The sequence below is a fragment of the Symphalangus syndactylus genome, chromosome 3, assembly GCF_028878055.3.
Source record: "Symphalangus syndactylus isolate Jambi chromosome 3, NHGRI_mSymSyn1-v2.1_pri, whole genome shotgun sequence".
NCBI lineage: Eukaryota > Metazoa > Chordata > Mammalia > Primates > Hylobatidae > Symphalangus > Symphalangus syndactylus.
The window spans coordinates 18326303-18340122 of NC_072425.2; the positions used below are offsets into that span (position 1 = coordinate 18326303).

Sequence of the window (13820 nt, forward strand, 5' to 3'; positions counted from 1 at the left end):
ATACGGCAAATTTGTCCCCTATCCCAGGCATCCACACTGGGAGGCTGTGTCCTGTCCACTGCCTACACAGCCCATGAGGGTCCCTGCAGACACCGGCATCTGAATGGGCTCATTCCCCTTCCAGTTCTCCAGGGTGGCCTGGCTGTCCTGGCCTGGCAGCGCATGCTCCCTGGGGCTCCTCAGGATGCTGGGGGCTGAGGAACACCCACCCACAACCAGGTGACACCCTGTTTGTCAATCAGTGCTGGGCAGCTCCTGGGCCAGGCCATCTGTGTCCTTGTGGGGGTGAAGGCAGCTCTGCTTGGCTGGCTCTGGGGAGCTCCCTGTGGCTGCCCATGTCCCTAACCTCCATGCTCAGGGTACACAGGGTCACACAGTTTGTTAGAGGGTGACCGTCCCTGAAGCCGAATGGTGGCAACTGTGCTTCGGCTTCAATTCAGAAACATCCCTCCGGCAGGGCATGGTGAGGACAGTTAACGCTGCCAAGAGGGACACTGGCCCCAGTTCTGGAAGGACAGGACAGTGCTCACACTTCTATTTCCCTTCAAGTTGGGACCACTCTTTAGTAGATGAAGACAGTCATGTATTCAGCCAGGGTCACACTCAGCCCCCGCCCCCGTTCAGCTCTGGGTTGCTGCTGTGGGAATCTGGCCAGTTGCTTAACTTCTTGAGTCCAGACTTCTGTAAATGGGTGGACCCCACTTCCTCCCACGAGGTGCAGAGGGATCGTGAAGGGAAGCACCTGCCCAACACAGAGCAGCCTCTCCCTGGATGCCAGGCACTCCACCCTGTCTGGGAATCCTGGGTGAGCCTGGGGAGCTGTTCTGGACGAGCGGGAGGCATAGTCAAAGGTCTGTGCCCTGAACCTGAAAGCAGTCTCCCACTTGTATTTATTCTTTTTTTTTTTTTTTGGTTTAATGGTATAAAACACAAAAGTTTACAGGGAGCAAAGCAAATTTCTGAGCAGAGACTTCTCCACTCCCACGCCCCTCACTAAGGGCAGCCAGACCTGTTATAAATGGAAGGCACAAAATCAAACTCATCCCGATCCAGGGAACACTCAGCCCACTCCAGGGCCAAACCTGCAGAGTCCGAGAGTGACAGCCAGTCACTCTGGCTCCAGGCACCACTTCTCCTTGAGCCCCCAACTCCCACGAGCAATGCTGAGTTCAGTGGCTAAAAGAAGCAACTTCAGGTTTATTTACGGAGAAAAGCCTTTGCCACGGCTGCGGAAGGAGCCCATTGGCCAGAGTGTGGACATCAACGTTACGCGAATGGCTGTGCATGCGGATGGCTGGTATAAGGAACTTTTAAATCCTCAGGTTAAATGAAAAACTCTGTGGTGCTCTCCACTGCAGCGATACTTGTTATGGTTTTCTGCCCTGTTTAAGGTTCTAACCTCTCCCCATTCCCCCATATTTCTTTACATCGACTTTACTTCAATAGCAAATACAGACCTGTTTTGTTATTATTATTTTTTTTGAGACGGAGTCTCGCCCTGTTGCCCAGGCTGGAGTGCAATGGTGCAATCTCCGCTCACTGCAACCTCCATCTCCTGGACTCAAGTGATTCTCCTGCTTCAGCCTCCTGAGTAGCTGGGACTACAGGTGTGCTCCACCACGCCTGGCTATTTTTTTTGTGTGTTTTTAGTAGAGACAAGGTTTTACCATGTTGGCCAGGCTGGTCTCAAACTCCTGACCTCAGGTGATCTGCCTGCCTCAGCCTTCCAAAGTGCTGGGATTACAGGCATGAGCCACCACACCTGGCCCAGACCTGTTTTTTTTTTTTTAACTCGTCACTAAAACCAAGAAATACAGCTGGCCTTTGTCCACAGGGATGGAGCTTTCGGCTCCAGCAACAGAGCAGCGGGACAGCGGAATGGGTGGTCCTGTGCGGACTCACGCCCTTCTCTGTGGACAAGGAGAGCGGTAACGATGGTGACGGTGGTGGCTGTGATAACGGTGGTAGCCAGCAGCACTGAGGCAGGCTACTGGTCCAGGCCATTCAGTGGACCTTTGCAGTTATACCCACATAGACTCTGGACTAAGCACTATTATTACTATCCTGATTGTGCAGAAAAAGAAATGTTGGCTCAGAAAAGTCAGTGGAAGATCTGAGATTCTAGCCAGGCACTGACTCCGGGGTGTGCCCCCACCCCTGGCTCTGCACCTCCTGGGGGTGGCCACACTGTGACTCAGAGCGCCCAACATTGAGACACTACATTGTAATGAATCACAGATTTCAGTCCTTAGAGTGGGGAAGAGAATAAGGTTTGCAGGGTTCCCACCACATGCCCTGGACCCCACATTGGGACCCTCACCCACTTCACCCTACCCCAGTACCTCAAAGGCCCACCCAGGGTCAGGAACTAGACTGACCGGCCTCCCAGGCCCCATTGTCCCCACCAGCCTAGAGGCCCCCTTGGAAGGACACAGGGCTGCCACTTTCCATCACAGTGGAGAGGATTTGGAGCATGACAACCTGGGTCTCCATCTTGTCTTGGGCCAGTTACTCCACCTCTCGGAGTCTCCATTTCTCCCTGTGACACAGGGAGGAATCCCGGGGTAGGAAACAGTGATCAGGTATGTAAAGCCTCAGGCCCCAGGCTGAGCACACAGCACGTGCTTAAACGGTGCTACTGTTAGGCCCACAGGCAGGCCGGAGCAGAACGGGAGGGGAGATGGCTCGACGCCGGGGCCCTTGCTGCCAGCACGTCCCACCTATATCCATTTGGCATCACAAAGCACCCCGTGAGACAGGTTCTGCCGTGACCCCACGGTAAACAGCGGGTATGTGACTTGCCCCCGTCCACAGCAGAGTGGGCTGGTCTGGAGATAATGTCAGTGTAACCTCTGCCCTGGTGACCACCTGTGGCAGCAGCAGCTCCTCTGAGGCCTTCCTCACATCCTCTGGGCTGCACCCTACACAGGGCCCCATGCAAATGGGGTGTCCATAAGCAGGTGGACTTTACAGCCACCCACAGCTCCCCTGCTTTGAGAAGGGCAGGTGTGAAATTTTATGCACATCTACGTTTCTAATGTCCCAGCCAGCCATTTTTTCCCTGAGTTATCAAAAAAAGAAAAAAAAATCTATATATGACAATCAGGTTGGCTTTTATGATTTACTGAAAATCAAAGACAAAGGGGGACTTTTTTGTCTTGTTTTTGCTATGACAGGTTTAGAAATTTGTTGTACTACATTGATTCAATTTTGCTTCATTTCAGCCGTCTTTCAATAATGCAGCCGGCTTCTGCTAGCTGGGTACACAAGAGAAAACCCCAAGGAATGGAGAATATTGAAATGGTTCTACCATTTCCATCTTTGAGATGAATGTTCCTCTCGGAGGAGAGCTGGCTGTGGCTTGTGACTGCTTAACCACCCGCTCTACAGAAGAGAAGCCACACACCCCGTGCTGTCTGAGGGAAACAGGAGGGCCCTGGTGGTCTGACTCAACTCCCTTTCCTCAGCGTTATCATCCGCACACCAGTCCTGGGCTTCTTCCTTTTTTTATTAGGAAAATGTGTGAACTGTTTGAAACCAGGCTGCCAGATGCGTTCCAGCTTATGAGGCACAGTGCAGGGTACCCTGACCTGCCCCTAAATCGTGGAGAGGCTCAGTCACTTCCCGAAACCCCTCCTGGTAGCAAATAATAAAACAAAACAAACGGAGGAAGAAAAGTCAACCTGGTGCCTGTCCTCCAACCTCCACCTTCCCAAAGCTGAGACTTCTTTTAAAAAAGGAGAACTGAGGCTCCGTCTGTCACATAAAACATTCTGACTTAGAAAAGACAAGATGGGGGTCATATTTGACTGGAAGGAGGAAATACATTAGAATTGAGTTGCTTTATCTAAGAAACACATTTGGGCAAAACGAAAGTGTTTTAGAAGAGAACGGAACACCTCTACCTGTCTCTCTCTTGGAGTGGATCCCTAGGGAAACACGAGAGACGCTGGTGTGCAGGCAATGGCCCAGGCCTGCCCTCCCCTGCCCTGACGGCTTGCTTACCTCTTTTTCGATTTCTGCTAGAGATTTGATGGTGATTCCCAGGAGATCAAAGGGCTGCATCTGAAAACACAGATGAAGTTGCCGTTTTAAATAGCTGGAAAATGCTCCTCCCACACTTACTTTTATGCATGACAATGGTAACACCTCAAGCCACGGTGTGATCTAGCGTTTCTCTACCCACTTTCCACAGGAGGACAGTCAGTGGGACTCTCGGTCATGCGTGGGGGTGGCAGGAGAAGTGACGATAGAGCCTGCTGCAGGAATGTGGCCCTCAAGGCGCTGGCCCCTGTGCTGTGGGACCTTTGCCTAGTTGTGGTCTGTGGCACCCAGGGGGACCCAGGTCTCCTGGAAGACTGACCGTGGCTGGCCTGCTTCACCTGTCTTCTCCCCCTGCCAGCAGAACACGCAGGCAAGGTTTGCTCTTTCTCGCTGCAGCTATAAACCGGAGGTGCCCAAGCTCTCCCCAGAGGCCGCCCAGCCACTGTGTCTGGGTAAGGCAGGAGGTTTAAGGAACTCCAGGGAGGAAGAGTTCCTTAGGGGAATCCAGGGTAGGAGCTGGGGGGATTCTAAGTCTTTGGAAATGCCAGGTAAATGAAACAACTGCCCATCAATTATCGTTTGAGAAATCGATGTGGAAAAAATGATAACATTGCATATTAATGAGAGTTTTTATAATTTCATGAAGATTGGAGACTTAAAAAAAATGCTGGCTTTTCAACAGACAGCATGAAAAATCAAATACACATGGCAGTGAGTGAGCTAGAGGCCCACAGAAGCCTGGACTCAGAGGCTCGGAGGGCAGAGGGCGTCCAGTCCATGTAGCTCCCGGTCTGAGTCCCTGCTGGGCACATGAGTGTTCTGTGTTCCCCAGAGGGGTCCCTGGCCCAGCCTCCTGGGGCCCAGGCTAAACCTGAGGGCCTTTGACAGAACCCCAGGGCCCTCATGGTCCTGAAGGGCGGTAGCTCAGGGATGGGAGTGGAGCTGGAGCCTCCGCGAAGCCAGCAGGGGTTTCCTGCGAGGCCGGCTCTGGAGTCTGAGGACCCAGACTCAAAACCAGTCTCAGCGCCTCCTGGCGAGGCAGCTGCGGGTTAAATCCCTTCCTCATTCCCTCATCCATTAAAAGCGGCGGCCCCCGTGGCCGGGCTGCGGGGCGCTGCACTGAGAAAAGCAGGGAGCGCAGGGCACCAGGCCTGGCTGGGTGTGTGTCCTTGGAGCCGTGGCCGAGGCGGCAGCGCCCGGCAGCAGCACATTCGCGAGGGCGATCTTGGGACGGGGCCACCGAGTCACACATTCCGCTCGCGGTTGCTCTGCCAGTAGCCATGGAACAGTGTGGTGCTCTCTGTGCTGCCAGAACGAGGGACGCGAGAGCGGGGCCGCCTGCCCGCGATGCCCGGGACCCAGCAGAGGTGCAGCTGCTGTGTCATTAGGCTCTAACCACCCCACTAAATTCTCCCAACTGGAGCTGGTGAGGACAGAGCAGCCTCTCCCAGGGAACGGCGGGAGAGGAGCCAGCGTCGCCATGGCAACGCGGCCCCGTGGAGTCGGCTGAAGTTACTGGAGCTCCGAATGTCACGTCACGAGCATTTTTCAAGATTAAGCTGCTTACCAGAAGGGTTCAGAGGAGGCCTATTCTATTTCACGAAAATGGAAACTACAGAGCAGGTCAAATCGCAAGCCGGGTGGTTTTAAGCTGGATCCAAGAAAAACACTGAAGGATTCTTTAGCTGTGCCCAAGCTGGGGCCTTCATGTTTATTAGCTACTCAAGGCCAACTTCTGCAGAAAGGATCAAAACCAGAAACGGGTTTGCTGAGCCAGCGTGGGGCAAGCCTGCGCAGCTGGGAGGGGGCCACTGCCACCTCGGGGGCTGGCGCCATTGGAGGGCCGACCCTAGCAGTGAGAGGCAGACACCCCACTGCCATGCAGGGTGGCCGCCCCTCACAGTCTGAAGTCGGCCTTCGGTCGCAGCCAGCTCCCTCGCTCCCTCTGATAAAAAGATGGCGTGAGCCTGGCCTGTGCCAGAGTGCTGATGTGGATGGTGCGGCCCATGCTGGACTGGCGTGGGCAGGAGACCACAGCTAGAGGCACCACATCTGCATGGCGGCCCCCGTGTCAGAGCGCAGAATGCAGCTATGACAATGGGAAAACGAGGCAGCCTCCTTTCTACAGGAAATTGTCATCCTTAAGTAAGAACGAACAAAACTTACTAAGTTGGATTTGGGAGACAAAGAACATTCACAACCAGGGAAGCTCAGGTCGGGTTAATCACGTGCGGCATGGCAAAGGCTGGGTGCACCTGAGCTTGTCGACAGCCTCTTGCTACTTTCCCATCCCCCAGCTGTTGTTTTCTTCATTTTTCCAACATCTACTACATGGGGCACTGGCTGATAGGGCCAGAGATGCACACGACCCACCCCCAACCTCAGGAGTTCCGGTCACTGGGTTGCGGGGTTCAGCTTCCAGCGGGAGAGAGGACACACAGGCAGACAAGATTCCCGTAGGAGAAAGAGCGTAAGTGCTGCCAGAACAGCCCTGCGTGCCATGTAAATCAGGATGGAGGGACCTCAGGCTAGGGGGTGGCAGAGGGGAAGGGCGATCATGCATAAAACTTACACTTTCTGGAACACAAGAAAACTTCTCTGAAATCATAAAAGGCACACCATCCATTGCTGCAAAAGAAGAAAAAAAAAGATGGCATTAAAGGTATTGAAGATGGCGTTTAGTTGTCCAGCAACTGAAGATGTTGAAACAGAGAATATGAATCCGTCACTGGATGGAGCCAGGTGACATCCAGCACAGATGTGCAGGAGCTGTGAAAGAGGACAGGTCCCACCCCTGCTGCTGGGACACACAACGTACTGAGAGAGGCAGGCGCCTCATCATCCCCTGAGCACCAGGCAGTTGTGTAGACAAGAGCTCTAGGAGCAGAGAGCGGCTGGGCTAGAACCCCCACTCTCCACCCCTGGAGTCTGGTCTCTGATCTGTAACGGGAGAGTCACCAGGGGCTGGCAGCCGGATGAAGGTGACACAGCTGGCAGGGACAGGCTGCAATGAGATGAAGGTAGTGAGCACGTGCATTAGACATGCTCTAAGGTGCTGCTGGGCTCCAGGGAAAGTCTAAGTGGGAAGAGACAGGAGCTCAGGAGTCAGATTGGCTGGGTTCAAATCCCAGCTGCTGACTGCAGATGAGCAACTGAAGTTGAAAGACGAAAAACTGAAGTCACATTTAAAAAGATAGCGCCGCCTACATGACAGGGTGCCTGTGCATCAGAAGTGGAGTGTGTGGGGCGCCTGGCCAGCGCTGGCACAGAGCGGGTGCTTGGCAGGTGGGGGCAAGAGTGGCTGTCGCTGACTCTCAGTCACTCAGACCCAGGGCGTCAAGGGCTGACTCGAGGCTCACCAGTGTGCTCAATTTTAACAGGACGCGAGAAAAAGGGCATGGAACGGGGACGCAACGATGGAGAAACCAGGGGCCCAGGGGCATAGTTCCTTTTCTGTGGCCGCCCCTCCCTCCACCCTGTCCCAGGGGATCGCTGTCAAAAGCACACGGACAAAAATGACCCAGGGTGTGCCTCCGTGAGTGCTTCTCTACGAATTATAACCTCAGAGAGGAGGACTCTGGTGCCACACCAGGACTGGAAATCCTGCCACATTGAGGAACAGGTCACACTGGACAAGACGTGATACCGGCATTCACAGAGCCAATGCGGCAGCCATGTGGCTGCTGGGACAGTGGTAGGGGCCTCTCCAGTGTCAGCTTCTTCCTTAGGTCTGGGAAGAGTCGGGAACATGCAGCCGCAGTTCTAAGGGGCCTGGTCATGAGCGCAGGGACGCGGAGCCCCGAAGTCAGGGGTGGCCGCACACTGAGGTGGTGGCTATGCAGTAAATTGTGGTTTCAGGGAGAAATGGAGTGAGCACCATGGAAGCCAGGTAGAGTGTGGGGGCAGCGTTGGGCAGTGCGCTCCCGGGACCAACAATCTTTGCTTCCCCCAGTGTTTCCGGGAATGATGACTTCTCTGGAACCTTCAGTGGTCATATTTTTCTTTCTCAGTCCTAACAAAGAAAAGTAGCAGAAGCAGAAAGCAGCAAAGCAAGAGGAAAGGACATAAGAGAAGAAACCTGGGACAGATCCTCGCAATCAGCAAGAAAAGCCGAATGGCTCATGCTATGTTTATACAGGAATAAAACATCACAGAACTCTGCTCACGCTTTATTTTAGGGAAGGAAAGAAACGAAACCTTCTTGGATCAGCATGAAGAAAAAGACATAGCACAAGTGGCGGCAGTCGCTGCATTCCCTGCACCCTCCTCTCTTAGAAGGGCCGCTGTCCAGTGTGGCTGCCGGACTTAGACAGAGACTCCTGGTCAGGGGCCTTCTCCCATTTCAGGTGGTGCTTGGCAACCTGCTGTGAGCTGCCGGAAGAGACAGGACAAATGGCCCGAATAGGCAACACTTCTCCCCAGAAAGTGGGGTGAGGGGAAGGCCCCAAACAATCTCATTCAGTACATCCCGCATTCAGGCCTCAATCTCGTTCAGTACATCCCGTGTGCAGACCTGCACGTGAACTCTGAGTACCTATGTGTGTGTGCAGCTTCACAGATGAAAAAGTTCAGCAATGAATAAAGGAGCCTCGAAGAGCCACAAAGCCTTCTAGAGAGGGGCAGAGTCGAGTCCCACCGGATATCCAGGAAGAGGTGTGCCAGCTCCCGCCACCGTCTGCCCGACCTGACTTCCATGCCCTTCCCAGTGCTGCTGAGATGGGCCGGGCACTCGTAATACTTCTGATCATTTGAGGTTGGGTAGTAGAGGCTCTGAGAAGTCGGTGCTTGCTGGGGTCACAAAGGTAGGCAGCAGTGGCCCCAAAGCTCTGGATAGTACAGGCTACTTGACCTCCCCAGTAAAGTCCAGAAGCCCACTCTTCACCCGTCATGTTCCTGCTCTCTGCCCACACCCACCTCTTCCACGGCTTCTCCTGCCTGCTAGACAGACAGCAGGGTCCACAGCAGAGTCCTCCCTGCACGCCCAGGTACTGTGCATAGGCCCTGGCAATCGCTCCCCTGCAGAACCCACTCGCCATTCATTCCCTAGGCTTTCTGCCTCTGATGTTTTAAAGACCTTATTAGTATTTGGGGGTGAAGAACTGCCTCTCACTGGTGACAGTTGTTTCTATCTACATGTCACTGTATGTCTAGGGATCCTGTGTGTTACAAAGGTGGTAAGGGGATGTGCAAAGACCTGATTACACCAGGAACTGAGGGGGCTGGAAAGTACTGGGGGTGGCAGAGAGGAAGGGGGGCTCCTCCCATGGGAGGCCTCCCTAGTCAGAGGCTGTCGGTACTGCCTGTGCCTCCAATGGACAGAGAAGGGCAGGATTTCCAAGATGGGGGTCTCGACTGGCATTGAAGGCTCTGGCCCCTTGTACCTGACCCTCTTCCCGGCTTACCCATCCCTTCCTCCTTCTATGCCTGTGCCTCAACTGTCCTTTCCAGTCTTCTGAGTGCCTCTCCTGCAGCACACCTTCCCCGAGGCCCTCCCCGGGGTCTGGCCAGGCCCGTGTCTCCTCTTCTCTTCTGGTAGGTGCATGTGCGAGTCACCTCTGCATTCCAGGTCCCCAGCCCAGGGGCAGGGCCTGGAGGCTCAGGGGCTGTACTGGACAGGGAGGGCTGCTGTTCCATGCACGGGGATCTGGGGAACTGGGCAGGGGGCTCCAGCCTGGGGCAAGTGCCTAACCTCTCTCAGGACCTGGGGACCCTGCTCACTGCCACCCCCGCCTGCTGCTGCTGGAGATGAAAGCCATGGATGGAAGAAGCCTGGGAATCACTTCTAGGAACTGGGAAGATCTAAGCAGGGAGGGAAATGTTTTAAAAAATTCATATAAAATTAACCATGTTAAAGTGAACAATCAGTGGCGTTTAGAACATTCACAATGGTGTGCGATCACCACCTCCATCTAGTTCCAAAACATTTCCATTGCTCCAAAGCCAAACCCCTCATCCATTAAGCAGTTTCTCCCTGCTCCCACAAGGAGCGTGTGTTTCTTTCTCCTTCCAGCTGATGGTCATGTCTTTGAAAGAGAAGGATCTAGAAAACAGGTGGTCCCGTAAGCCTGGCTTTCTGACCACAGCAGCCAGGCCTCCTGTCATGCTGCACTCTTGCCTTGCTAGTCAGCAGAGGAGATGAGGAAGAATGGGTTTGCCCAGACTGGCTGCTTTGAGTTGAGGGCTTTAAATACAAATCAAGGAGAAAAAAGTAACTTGTTGATATGGTTTGGCTATGTCCCCACCCAAATATCATCTTGAATTGTAGCTCCTATAATCCCCATGAGTTGTGGGAGGGACCCAGTGGGAGGTAATTGAATCATGGGGGCGGGTTTTTGCCATGCTATTCTTATGAGTAAGTCTCATGAGATCTAATGGTTTTATAAAGGGGAGTTTCCCCTGCACATGCTGTCTTGCCTGCTGCCATGTAAGACATGCCTCTGCTCCTCCTTTGCCTTCTGCCATGATTGTGAGGTCTCCCCAGCCATGTGGAACTGTGAGTCCATTAAACCTCTCTTTCTTTATACATTATGAAGTCTTAGGTATTTCTTCATAGCAGTATGAAAACAGATGGTACAAATAGCATTTTTTTTGTATATATATTGACATAGTTTAGATGTATGTCCCTGACAAGTCTCATGTTAAAATGTAATCCCCAATGTTGGAGATAAGACCTGGTGGGAGGCATTTGGGTCACGGCGGTGGATCCCTCATGGCTTGGTGCTGTTCTCATGGTAGTGATTCTCACGAGATCTGGTTAAGTGCATGGCACCTCCCCTGGCCCTCTCTCTCACTCCTGCTCTGGCCATGTGATACGCCTGTTCTCCCTTCACCTTCCACCATGGCTGGAAGCTTCCTGGGGCTTCCCAAGAAGCAGATGCCAGTGCCATGATTCCTGCACAGCCTGTAGAACCATGGGCCAAGAGCCAATTCAATCTCTGTTCTTTATCAATGACCCAGTCTCAGGTATTCCTTTATAGCAACATAAGAACAGCCTAACACACAAATATATATATATCACATATATTATGTAAAAATATACCTTTTCATAGATTATAGATTTACATTTTTTTTTTTTTTTTTTTGAGACAGAGTCTCGCTCTGTCGCCCAGGCTGGAGTGCAGTGGTGCGATCTTGGCTCACTGCAAGCTTCTCCTCCCGGGTTCACGTCATTCTCCTGCCTCAGCCTCCCAAGTAGCTGGGACTACAGGCACCCGCCACCATACCTGGCTAATTTTTTTTGTATTTTTAGTAGAGACAGGGTTTCACTGTGTTAGCCAGGATGGTCTCAATCTCCTGACTTCGTGATCCGCCCGCCTCAGCCTCCCAAAGTGTTGGGATTACAGGCGTGAGCCACCATGCCTGGCAGATTTACATTTTGTATATATAATATGTAAGGTATAAATTATATATTTCCATTGTAAGTGCATACGTATGCATATGCATACACGCACCCACATATGATTAGGACAAGGCCCTCACTTAGCCACTGAGAGACTGCAGGGAGCGGGCAGGGTGCTCACCCCGCCTCCCAGTGGGCCCTGAAGTCCCTCAGAGGCACTTCCCGTTCATCTGCAGGCCCTCTTCACACCTGCCCTCCAGAGGTGAAGCCCTCCCTCCCAGACCGTCTGGGGCACCCTGGGGAGTTGGTGGGGCCCATGGCCAACCTGCTCCACATGAAGGCGTCGAGGTGTCTGGGTGAGGGCACCTTCTGGCCCTCAGGTAGGCTCAGCGGTAACACCTTAGTGAGGAGGCAAAGATGAGATGTAAGATCATTGCGGGATGCCCCACAGCAGCCACTGGGAGGGAAGGAAGACGCATTCCTGAAATGTCTGAGGCGGAAGAGGCAGCAGCAAGGGGGGCCCTCAGGACTTTGACGGCCTCGCTCCACCCCTCGGCCCACACGCTCCTGACTGGACCAGCAGCAGAGATGAGGAGACCTGCTCCGACCTAATCCTGACTGCAAGGAGGAGCTGTCTGGTCAAGCGACAGAGACAGGAGCCTCAGGACAGACCACCACCATCTGAGAGTTCATGGCAGAAGGAGGGGCATAGTCAGATGCTCCCTATGTTCTTCTAGAAAACAGACTTTTATTTTTTGTAGAGATGGGGGTCTCACTATGCTGTCCAGGCTGGTCTCGAACTTCTGGCCTCAAGTGACTTTCCCAGCCCGACTTCCCAAAGTGTTGGGATCACAGGTGTGAGCCACCACACATGGCCTAGAAAACAGATTTTAACAAAATCAGAGGAAAGAAAGAGGAGGTGATAGGATCCCATGGGCTGAAGCTCACAGTGGGAGCTGAATCGAGAGGAGCGGGGCTCTCACAGTGCCCCTCTCACCAGCACAGGGAGGCTCCAAAGAGACGCAAGTGCCACCAGGACCAGCAAGACTCTGCTAAGCAGATAATCTGCCCACCAAATCCCACTTATTTTAGAAAGTCTAGTATATCAAAGATTAAAGCAGGCTGAAATAATATGGATTTCAGCAAAGCATCTTACAAATTTTCTCATGTTATCTATGTACACAAGATGGATAAATACAGCTGGCTACTGTGGAGGTTAGCAGAATCCATAACTTGTTGAACCACACATTCAAGAAGCTGATTAAGAGACCAATGATAACCTTGAGTGACCCCTGTGAAAGGTGCCCAGGGCATGATCAGTGACTCAAATGAAGACACACAGGGTATGCTCATCTAATGCATGCCTGATGGGAAGCCGAGGTGGGCAGTCTATAAACCAGATAACAGAGTGAAAACCAGTAAAGTCTCAAAAAGTTGTGATCGTGGGCCAAATGTAATGGAAGGAGTTCACTAGAGACCCGTGAAGAGTCTCGTAGTGTAGGTCCAAAAACCCAACTGTGTTGGATGGAATGGAAGAGGCGTGGAATAACAGCAGGAAACAGGAAAGAAGGCGGCTGTAGGTGACTAACTCAATGACGTGATCTGACTATTTAAATGGAGCATCATAAGGTTACAGTGCCGCAGTCCTGGTGCATGGATGAGGAGTCACTCACCCTGGTCTACTTGGAGCTTGAGTGGGGCACTCAGAGCCAGGACCACCTTCCCAGAGGGTCATCCCGGGGGCCTTCAAGGAGGCCAGAGTGGTGAGGGAACCTGAAGCCAGACCACGTGAGGGAAAGGAGAAGCAGCCATCAGGTTCGATGGCCCAGGAAGGCACAATCCTGTTCATTTCTGTTCATCCTAGCACCCTGCCCAGCACCCCCAGAGCCCCGTATGGTGTCCAGCACATGAGAACTGCACCAAAAGTGGGAGTTCAGATAAGAGAAGACTTGAGGTGAACATTAGCAAATGTCTGCACATGTTTTCATGGTGGTCACAGCATAAGGGGCTAGACGCCGACAGCGACCTGCTGGGGAGCTAGGGAGGGATTTTGTGTGTTGGGTAGAAAGCTGATCTGTGGGACTGCTAAATCCCCTCTTAATTCCATAACATCCATGTCTCCTCTCATCTGGGTAGCCTTTTCATATTTTAAAATACCTAGAGGTTTGCAAAACATAATTCTTAAAATCAACGGCATGCATTCTTCATGCGTTCCAAAAGAATGTTCATGAATCATCTCCTTCCTGGCTTCTCCTGGGGAGCCACGTTTACTTCCTTCCTTTCTTTTTCCCTAGCTGAAACCAGCATTTTGTCTTTGTTATTATTTTAGAGCAGAGAGACTGTGATGTTCTAGCATTTAGTCTATTTCTGAGTCCCATGCAGGGTGACATGCTGTTTGAGGAGCTGGATAGAGACAGAGCTGGGAATGAGACACACA

The 13820-nt window shown here is 52.6% G+C and overlaps 1 protein-coding gene across 2 annotated transcripts in view; it reads right to left on the bottom strand.

Annotated features, from left to right (window-relative positions):
• Positions 1 to 13820, bottom strand: part of MVB12B (multivesicular body subunit 12B) — a 182613-nt gene that overhangs the window by 17866 nt on the left and 150927 nt on the right. For both annotated transcript variants that reach the window (XM_055271063.2, XM_055271064.2), the window contains exons 8-9: positions 6617 to 6672; positions 4006 to 4065 (exon numbers count right to left, since the gene is read on the bottom strand). In XM_055271063.2, coding sequence (XP_055127038.1) covers positions 4006 to 4065; positions 6617 to 6672 — 116 coding nt within the window. The remainder of the gene's footprint in view (positions 1 to 4005; positions 4066 to 6616; positions 6673 to 13820) is intronic.